This window comes from Leuresthes tenuis, unplaced genomic scaffold (genome assembly GCF_036924035.1).
Source record: "Leuresthes tenuis unplaced genomic scaffold, fLeuTen1.0.hap1 SCAF_4, whole genome shotgun sequence".
Classification (NCBI taxonomy): Eukaryota; Metazoa; Chordata; class Actinopteri; order Atheriniformes; family Atherinopsidae; genus Leuresthes; species Leuresthes tenuis.
The window spans coordinates 12,221,652-12,231,833 of record NW_027325358.1 but is presented as its reverse complement, the minus strand read 5'-3'; the positions used below and the strand labels follow the sequence as shown (position 1 = coordinate 12,231,833).

Here is a 10,182-nt window from a genome sequence, read left to right as displayed (position 1 = left end):
GGTAGGACTTGTATGGAAGGGTTGCCAGCAGAAAGCCTCGTTTTCCTAAAGCTAACAGCTTAGGTTTGTAAAGTTACATCTAAACCAACCACAAGACTGATGGAACAAAGTGCTTTGAATAGACTGACACCAAACTGGAGACGTTTGGTCATAATGCACAGCCGCACGTTTGGAGAAAAACAAACGCCGCATACGAACTGTCAAACACGGCGGTGGATGCGGGTATTTGGGTTTGTTTTACAGCCACAGGACCTGGGCACCTTCAAAGTCACTGAGTGAGCTCTTCTGTAAAGAAGAGTGAACCAAAACTCCTCCGCAATGATGCCAGAGACTCATAACGTCATTCGGAAAAACTATTTATTCAAGTTATTGCTGATGAAGGTGGTTCTCCAAGCTAATAAATCACGATTCTGTATTTTGGTAAATAAATAATGATCCAATGTAACAGGTGGTAACACCTGCTAAGGACCAGATGTTCCAGGTTTTTTTTAAAAAAGATTTTATGTACCGATATGTTAAACCATGGATTTGAAAGAGGGAACACTCTTTCATGATAGTTTGGACTAAAACAGAAGATGATGTCCTAACATGTTTTTTTTATTCACATGATCACTTAAGATTTACTAACATATAGTCAGACATCCCAGTATGCTTTACTGAGAGGTGAGCTACACCTGGGCAGATCACCGGGTCATCACAGAGCCAAACTGCAACGCACCATCACCAAATAACAGGCATGTGCTTTGGACAGTGAGAGGAAGCCAGAGCACCTGGAGAAAATTCAAACTCCACACAGAGAAACCCCAACCGGGATTTGGGATTCTTTCTGTGAGGCAACAGCGATAACCACCACACCGCCCTGCAGCTCTGTGCCAAGCTGATCACTAGGCAACGTCACACGGTGATGCAGATAGGAAAGGAAAGAAAAAGCAGAATGCGTTTTGGGCTGCTCAGGAGCCCTCTGTGGGACACTAAAAACTCCCTTTGGTGGGAACTTTGGAACTCTGCAGAAAATAAAAAGCTAAACACACACTGGAGGAATGTGAGAAACCCAAAAATCCTATAATGAACTATTTAAGTGCCCATATTAGGATTTAACAGGTTTGGGTTGTTTTTTTTGAAGGTATGTATTAAAATTAGCTGATAATTTAAATGATTTCCTGTTTCTCACAAGCAGCCAGGATCATGCTCCTGTGTCAAAATCTCAGGGAAAAACTAGATTCTGGAAAGATTTGTGGCTCAATTATAGTTTTAAGTACATTGACTGATTCATTCTGACTTTACTTTTTCCCTCAAAGTAATCAGTGACCAGCTGTTTCATCAGTTTGACGCCATTGAGGTTGGTCTCTTTAAAGCCAAGGCAGACATCGGCTCAGATGAAGAGTGTGGCCGATTTTGTCGAGCACTTCCTGACTGAAAATGTTTGAAGCCCTGGCCCAAGGTGGAAAGATGCGATCAGAGTTGGCCTCCTGCATGAACGGGGAACCTCTGTTCATGTAGGACTGTGCCGGTCTGACTGCTGTCAGGTTATTTTCAGAACCACTTGGAGCTCATCAAGCCACCAGGGACGCGCACTCAGCTCATTCCAGCTAAAGTAATTTCACATGATGGGTATGCTCTCAGAATGGGAGGTTTTCATTTTACAGAATGAGTCTCAATTAAAGCTCACTAAGATTTACAGTTTGGTAAAAGCTTTTATGTTAAGACAGAAAAAAAAACAAAAAACAAAGGTGAAACTTTCAAAATACTGTATTCATTCAAACACACAGCTCAGTCTGGTACAAGCTGCTTACATGGCAATTGAAACTCTTTGTAAAGAACAAATTGAATGAAATCTGAAATCCAACCAAGCCTCAGGATGCCAGCAACAAAACAATCTGCATCTGACTTTATGTTGTTGTTGTTTCCATTCAGGCTGGGCTGTAGCGCCAGCTGCCAAACACTTTCTCCGTCATGTTGCGGGTGTGAAAGTAAATTAAAGTGAAATCAAAATCAATATTTTGCCTCCACCGTTGCCCTTTTTCTTTAGCAGAGAAATATATATATATATATATATATATATATATGAAAAACATGTCAATGACGTTCTGTCTGGCTTCAAAGGGCACAATGTGCGAGACGTTTCATACGGATCCCAAACACATGCATCTTTGTGGTGCAACGAAAACTGGACGGTTTTAGTTAGGTAGGAAAGTTGTCATGTGGAATAAATTCTGAGCATTGTCACTTTCACAAGGAAAAGTATTTAGTTCTGTTCATCGTTTTGACTAGTTTTTCAAATCCAGCTGTTCCTCATGTCGCCATAACATTTGAAGATTGTGTTGTGGAGTAAGAAGCATATGTGCTCTCAGTATTTCTTCTTTCAATGTATGCAATACTGCAAAAATAAGTGTTCATGAGCAACAAAGAGTCCATTGTTCAGTTTGTACCTCCTCAGTCCCCCTGACGGTGACCTGGAAATCAAATACCTAAAATGCACCAAGCGAGAGGATCAAGGACGCTGGTCAGAAGGGGTATAAGTGCAGTTTCTCTGTCCACGGGATGTACAAAATAAGCATGTCACACTATGTTTAGCTGTGAAATTGAGATAAAATGTTAAAGTTGTCATGAGCAGTGCTCGTATTCCCCAGGGATGACTACAAAGTGAGTTAAGGAGAAGCGTTCTCAGGCTTAGGAAGCCGTTAAAAATGTACTGCTGCTTGTAGCTTCATTGACATCCGGTTTGCTTGCAGGGCCACAAAATGTGTTTAAACCACCGGTGCTTCATTGATGCTTTCAGAGACTTTCATCATTTTCCCCACTGAAGCACGAGCACTTGAATATATAAAAGCACACCAAAAGCGCTCTTTAACTACTTAGAGGAATAAAACTCAACAGAGGCTGTTTTAACCCTACCTGCACACAGCAAAGAGGCATCAGGCCTTTAAAGCCGTTGATATAACTGGGTGGCATAAGCAAAGGCTTGAATTAAGGGATATTAAATTAAGACTGAGCCAACAAAAGATCATTTGACAGTAATAACATCCATTTACACAAACAAACAAAAAGAAAATCAAAGCATTTCAGTTAATATACAGCACTTCCACACTTTAGTGTTGCTTGACAAGATAGGAAATTTAAAGAAATAACACACAGGCTCCAGCAGAGGGCGCCATGAGCCTAAATCTGGGCTGCACATGGAGACATCTTGCCCAGCAACTACTCCTCCTCATTAGCTGAAGCTTTTCAATAAAAAGGCAAACCCATTTGCTCAGGCTAGCCAAGGCTGTCTCATCATCCAGCAAGAGTAACAAAGCCCTGGCCAATCATATGCTTAAACGTTCGCAGACCTGGCTTCACCTCACTCCACTGTGGCAGGAAATAAACGGTTTGTCTAATGCACAAATCTTTAGATATGTGACAAAGTGTCTGACGGGTGATTTAAAAACAGGATCGATAATGGCGGTTGCCTTTCATGCCTTCCCCAAGCCTGCATGTGTTTTTTTGAATAAAAAAAAAAAAAAAATGTTTTGAGCGGGCACACACATCAGAGCAGCTGTTTCCAGTTGTGACCAAAGCCTCCCCTTCAGCTGAGATGCGTTCATCAGAAAAATCTGCAGCTGTTTTGTTTGACTATGAAGAAAATCTGAAAACCTCACCCTCGGTTTAGCTGACAGCTTGGAGTTAAGAATTTATTTTCCATCCTGATTCACATGTAGGCACATGAACATACTGCACATTTCAAAAAAGTATAAAAATATATTTAAGGCAACTCGCCACCCCACCCCACCCCTCCCATGCTCCTCCTGTTGGCTTAAAACACAAGTGCCTGTTTTCTTGATTTCATAAATCGAGTCGCAGAAATACTTTTGACCCCATAAACCTGCCAAGAAGCAGGTTTCGCAAGCAGCTAAAAATAAACACGTCACATTAGCTGTTAACCGTTTTATCACTATCGACCACTTGTTGGGTTTAAATTTCATACCCCACGAACATTAACAAGCGGCACAAAATAAGCTTGATTTGTTAAACGTGCAGATTTGTGTTTTACTCCAACAGCAGCACTTTGCTGCCATGTCCCTCCCATCACGTACCATGATTTCCAACAATAACGGAAATGCACAAATGTAAAATACGTAACACCATCGGAGTTTTGCTCGAGCCAAGCTCTGCTTCTGAGAGATAGCGGCCTTTTCTTCTCACCACAAAATTAGTTAAAAAGCAGAGCAGAGGATTAAATCCTAACTTTCCTCTGCCAGTCACCAGTTTCTCCTGGTTGGGAGGAAAAGGGAGTGACTGGACGGGAAGGAGGAGAGACCTCTCTCTTCCATCGGTATCTGTCCATTCATCCTGACAGGGAGGAGGCGGTGAGCAGAGTGGAGGGATCAGAGGTCATAGACATCAGAGAGCAAAGAAAAGGATGAGGACCACAATCATGATGGTGACCAGCACGCCGATGGCACACCACTGTCTCCGACCTGAAGGATGCAACAGAGAGGATCCTCAGGTACACAACTCTTTTTCTATTTTTATGACACATTGGTTTTGTCCTAAGTAACAGTATGACAGTTACGTGTTTTTAGAGGTTTTCAGTTTGTTAGTTGGTTATGAAAAGTTTCAGCCAAAAAGCACTTGCTTTTTAAAAAAATAAATCACAGTTCTGCTAGTGCAAGTGGTTTCCACTTTGCACACAGCTTTCTGCTTTTCAAAGGTCAGGGACTGACTGGGAGACCCTTGAAAACATCAGTGAATGCTAAGCTGTGACTGCTTGTGTGTTAGCTTACTGCTCGTCATGTGAGATACTTTCTCTAGCTTCTTTAGAACCGAGTCCATGCGGGACGACGTCTGGTCCATCTCATCTCCGAAATCCCCCAACATGCTAAAATAAAACAGCAGCACACAATCAAATAAAACAGCGACCAGAACAAAAAACACACATCCCACATCTGTCATTTCTTTTGCAGTTTTTTCAGATAAACACTGTATTATTCTTCAGACTCCCATGTTAACGTTTTATGCTACTGAGCTTCATGACAACGTTAAGCATAATAAACAAGAAACTTTGCGCTTATTTGACCTGCAATCATACCGACAAGGACTTGGTATATTTGAACAATAAAAGAAATATGGCTAATAACCGATTCAGAATTATCATTCACAGGAAGGAAGCTTCCAATAAGAGTTTATCTCTACAAATCCAGAAGAATGAAAACAATGAAAAGACTAAAGAAGACATAGGTCTTCCCGACCAAAACAAATATCTTGTTAACTATCCAAACAATGTTTCTGTTTCACACGTGCATCTGGCTATTTTTATGAATAAAAATAAATTATAAAAAATAAAAACTCCTAAAAAAAGGGAACTTTAAATCCTCATATAACTGTGTCAAATCCTGCCCAGGTTCACTCACACAGCCTGCTCATCAAGCTCATCTCCGATCCGTCCAGACATGTCTTTGAGGACTCTGATGCTGCCGGTCACCAACTCCAGCTGCTCATCCTGCTCCTGCATGATCAGCTAAACACACACACACACACACGGTCATGTTTACATCAGGCTAACTCACATCAACTTACTTGAGACTTATAACACATCCCTTTGTACCAATCATATTCAAAACGTTTCCCTAACCTAGCTTTGAATTAAGACTTAATCTTAAAACATAATCTGTATTTAACTTGCCTTTTCTCACAGAGAGGGTATGTGCTTATCTTGTGGTATAATTTCCTAAACACATTTATAAACTTCTTTTGCCTTTGTCGCGTTCTTTCTAAGATCATAACAACGCTGACACTGCACTGAGGTGAAAAAGATTCGAAGGCATCTACACCAAGCTGACGAAATGCTCAAAATGGTCGGAAATAACTCAAAGGTATGAACAAGCTGTGTTTCCATCACTGATTTCCTGTTCAAGCCACAATCTGACAGGATGTGTGATGACTTGGATCATTCAACACCGCTGTCAACCCACACCACAGGAAGCAGAAGCAAAAACCTCAGACTGAAACAAAAAAACCCAAGAAAACACCTGTATCTAATCTGCTTTCACTTTATTCACAGCATGAGAGCAGAAACATCCTGCAGCCACACTCGCCGCTCTTCTTTTCTTATCTTTTACCTGCTGTTGTTCCTGTTGCTCCTGGATGTATCTGGAGTTTGCAGACACCAGATGAGCCTCCAGTCCTGTTGACCTGTCCTGGCTGGTTGAAGCCAGCAGAGCCTGGATGAATACATAAATACACACGAGACAAGGCCTTAGAAAGGTGAATAAGACAGTTTATTCCTGCAAACGTCAAAAATGCTTTTAAAATTCCCTGCTTGAAGAATTGTTAAGTGTAATTAATGGCCAGCAGAAAAGATTCTAAGTAATGGTTTACGATGCACATACTGACCTGTCTGTTCTTCTTCTCTGCCTGAGCCACCGCAGAGGGGCTGGACACCTGATCCTTCATGTCCTACACACACACACACACACACAAATGACTAACTTCTCATTCAACAATTTGTCAAAATAGCAACAAAAATACTTTAAAAGCCGGGCTGAGTGCAGACAGGTGTATTATTAAGATTTCCGTTGCTGTGCCAAAATCGCCAATCAGCAAATTAAAATGTCAACAAGTCCTTTTATTTTCTCTCGGCTAAGTTCTTTTCTTAGTCTCCAGTGATTGTGCCTTTGACTGCATGTCGCGGTCGAAACTGACTCATAGTTTGACTCATAGTCAATTCACTTCCATTAAATTGAGAACTTTCTTCACTGCAGTGCAGTGAAACAGGCTGGCAGGTACTGATAATGAACCTCAGGTGTGCTTACAATAAAAACACAAAGTGCTGTTTTGTTTTGAGGTGCTGCCTGACTGATGTTTGGTTTAGTGTGTACGATTTACGTTCATCTGTAGCCACCAGAAACACAAAAACACACATACCTGCTATAGTGGTACACCTCTCTAATACACATGAAATAATCAGCCATGAGTAACTTTTTTTTTTTTACTGCATGATCAAAGTAATCATGCTGTAAAAAAAATATTCCTGTGAGCAAGGAAAGTGATTTTAGGCAAATATTTTGGGATACCACTTGGTTTATCCATGATACACTTTAATACAATCCAAAGCTCTGCTGCACATAAGTAAATAGAACCTGAAATGGCAAGTTTTAGTCAGAACTTTTACACAGGCTTTCACTCAACCATATTCTTACAATCAAGGCAGTTATTAGTAGTTGATTGAGCCAATTTACAAATATTCATTTGAAAAAAAAGCACTGCACAACACAAACAAAACATCAAGAATAGATCAGATGATTTAAAGTAATCATTGAGAGATGAAAACAATCCCATTTGTGTTGCTGGGTTTACCTGGACAGATTTCCTGGTTCGTTCAACAAAGTCTCTCCTCTCCTGAAGTTCATTGTCACCCAGCTTGAACTTCCCTGGGTTTGACTCCACAATGCCTGAACCAGTCAAGGATCCATCAGGCATGTAAAAAAACAACACAAAACTGTTCGAACTGTCTTACACTTCATAGTAAGGGTCACTAGTCACCCATAAAACAAACCAAAAAGTACCAAACAAGTTGGCTGAATAGGTTTCCCACGGAAAACACACTTAGATTTGTTCGAGTTGAGAACTAAAAAAAGTATGTATAATTATTGAGGATTACACAGCTATATATTCTGTATCAGTTGTTTAAATACATATATTTGTAATAACTGCAACAAGGAGATTTTGTTCACTCTTTTAAAAGAACATTCTGGTATTTGCACAATGTTTTCTCTGTTTTTTCTATTTCTCATGTTTGGTTTGTTATGAAATTAAAAATGATTCTGGTGTTTTGAAATGTTCAATCTCCTGAATAAGAAAGAAAATAACAGGAAGAATGAGTGACACAAAGTATATGTTTGCATTAAAAATACTCATGCGCATGTGACAATATGGGCTGAGGGTAATACATCTGTTTGTTTTAAAAGATACTGATAGTTTCACTGAGGTCCTCCAGGTCCCAGTCTATGGCTCTAAGACAGTTCCTCAGTTCATTGGCACTCCAGTCAAGCTCATCTCGACTCACCTGAGGCAGAAACCAGCAGACACTCCTTAAACAAACAGCTCCACAGACGTTTAATAATTTTACATTCTCCCATAGGCTTTTACTACAGTATTTTCATTGAGATTCATTTCCATAAGATATCGATCCCAGACCATCTCTTAAAACTCGCTGCACATCAAATTCTGTAACAACAGGATCTGCATCTATTGAGATATATTTATAAATTGTATAAGTTATAGAGCTTAAAACTCCAAAGCCATATACTAAGACCAAATACTACAAATCAGTTTGTTCAAAACTAAATTAAACCCTTTTCACTGTCCCCATGTCTTTATATATTTACATGTCTGTGCCCCATGTGTCGTCAACTTGTAACTGTGCCTCTCTATTTGCAAATTTTCTTTTTAGCTAAATAGAATCGATGAGTTAAGCTTTCTTATTAACCGTTTTGGACACAGTCTTTACCTCGCACATTTAATACTGTAGTACTGGAAACAATGATCACGATCCTCAGAGGCTCACCTGTGTCCCATCTTGCAAAAGTTCCTCCCATCTCTCAAAGAGGCCCCGAGCACGAGAAAGGGCCTTCTGCACCTCTCTGGACAAACAATACACATTTAACAGAAACGTTATCAATTTTTTTGTTTACATTTACTTTTTTAACTTAACCTTCAGAAACCTTGGCATTTTGTCAAGCAGTACTCTGCAGCTACGCCCCTCACTAAATCAAAACAACACCCAACTTCAGCGACTAGCAAATAGCCTCCAACGATATTCTCAATGGAAACAATGCTCTTCATTACAAGGCAGATAAAAAGAAACAAGGAACGTGGGATTGCTGAGTAAGGAACAGTCCTTGTATGTCTTTACACACAAACACATTTAGTACCTCTGCGCAACTGACAGCAAAGCACTGGCGCTAGTTAGCAATAGCTAGCTGCTGAGCTAACTTTGCTCATTGAACTTTTTTTAAAAAAAATTACGGGAACACTAACGACAATTAGCGTGTGATTAAACACCAAACACGCAAAATGTTTTAAACAACGTAACATACAACGAACATTTGCGTTTCAATGAGTATTTCTCTTACCCCTTCACAACGAAAAACGGATCTTCTATCGACATGTTGCTTCCTTCCTTTAAGAGCGATGCGCATGCGTGCGTCTCATGTAACGCAAAGACGTTTTTTTAGCACGTAAGTGCAATGCAAATACACGTTATGTACGCAAGAGACTGGGCAGAATCTATAGCATAGCATTTGTACAGTGTGTACATTCTTGCAGTAGGTTGCAGTGTTTGCTTTTATTGGTGTGATTTTATTGGACCAGATTTGTCAAACATTCATATTTAAGAAAAGAGCAAAAGCAAAGAAAAACGATTAGACATTTAAATGATCTAATAATGGAAACACATTGAGTTTAATATGTGACTTGGACAAGCACAATTAGCTTTACTCAAGTTCTGAATAAATTATTAACACACCAGATAGAGGAAGATGAGTAACATGGACAAAAATAATCTACTCATGAATTATAGTGCTGGTCAGCAAATCCTCCTCTGTTCTGTTTGCAATGTTGTCTCTTTTTACTTCTCTCCATCCTGTCCCACCCATTTTTCTCCATTCCTGGGGGTTGTTCTCTCAGTCCCACCCAATCCTGCTCAGCTCCTTCCTTCCTGTCTTCATCCTGTTTCCTCCTCCTTCACTCCAGTTCTTTTCATCCTCTCCTGTGAAAATTCACAGCTGAAGTCATAAAACATCCCTTTTGACACACACATACATGCCTTAGAAAAACCACAAATGTCATTCTAAAGATATCTATTTAAAAAAAATAAAGAAATTGTTTGTTTTAACAAGTACTCGGTCTGCTTCTTAATTTATCAAATGAATTGCAGTCCCTTGCTGTAACCCCACCATAACCATACATCACGAAATAATGAAGGCATTTCCAATGAGCGCGGCCACTTTTGCTGTTAGTATCCTGACCGTTGAGCATTTTGAATATTTGTAATGATGTCGACTTGGAGGAGCCCTGAAAGCTCTACATTCACCATTTCAGTTAATATGCTGTACTTTGAAAGAAAATAAGTCAGCATGAGTATAGATACCACAAACATTAGCAAAAGCTGAACTGAATACAAACACACTGTGGCAAAATTTT

At 39.9% G+C, this 10,182-nt stretch overlaps 1 protein-coding gene across 1 annotated transcript; it reads right to left on the bottom strand.

Moving 5' to 3' along the window:
* Nucleotides 1-1,733: 1,733 nt before the first annotated feature.
* Nucleotides 1,734-9,210, bottom strand: LOC140305658 (syntaxin-10-like). The gene is made up of 9 exons (XM_072384613.1): nucleotides 9,114-9,210; nucleotides 8,546-8,621; nucleotides 7,951-8,044; nucleotides 7,336-7,430; nucleotides 6,373-6,435; nucleotides 6,099-6,200; nucleotides 5,391-5,497; nucleotides 4,764-4,858; nucleotides 1,734-4,457 (listed from the first exon to the last, which is right to left on the bottom strand). The coding sequence occupies exons 1-9, from the start codon at nucleotides 9,146-9,148 to the stop codon at nucleotides 4,381-4,383; spliced, it is 744 nt and encodes a 247-aa protein (XP_072240714.1). The 5' UTR covers nucleotides 9,149-9,210; the 3' UTR covers nucleotides 1,734-4,380.
* Between the last annotated feature and the right edge of the window lie 972 nt (nucleotides 9,211-10,182).

Excerpts from the sequence above, each read along its gene's own strand:
- LOC140305658 (XM_072384613.1), bottom strand. The coding sequence starts at position 9,148 with ATGTCGATAGAAGATCCGTTTTTCGTTGTGAAGGG. Across the intron at positions 4,859-5,390 it reads GAGCTTGATGAGCAGGCTGT|CATGTTGGGGGATTTCGGAG; the intron begins GTGAGTGAACCT and ends GTTTTATTTTAG. Across the intron at positions 4,458-4,763 it reads AGTATCTCACATGACGAGCA|GTCGGAGACAGTGGTGTGCC; the intron begins GTAAGCTAACAC and ends TGCATCCTTCAG.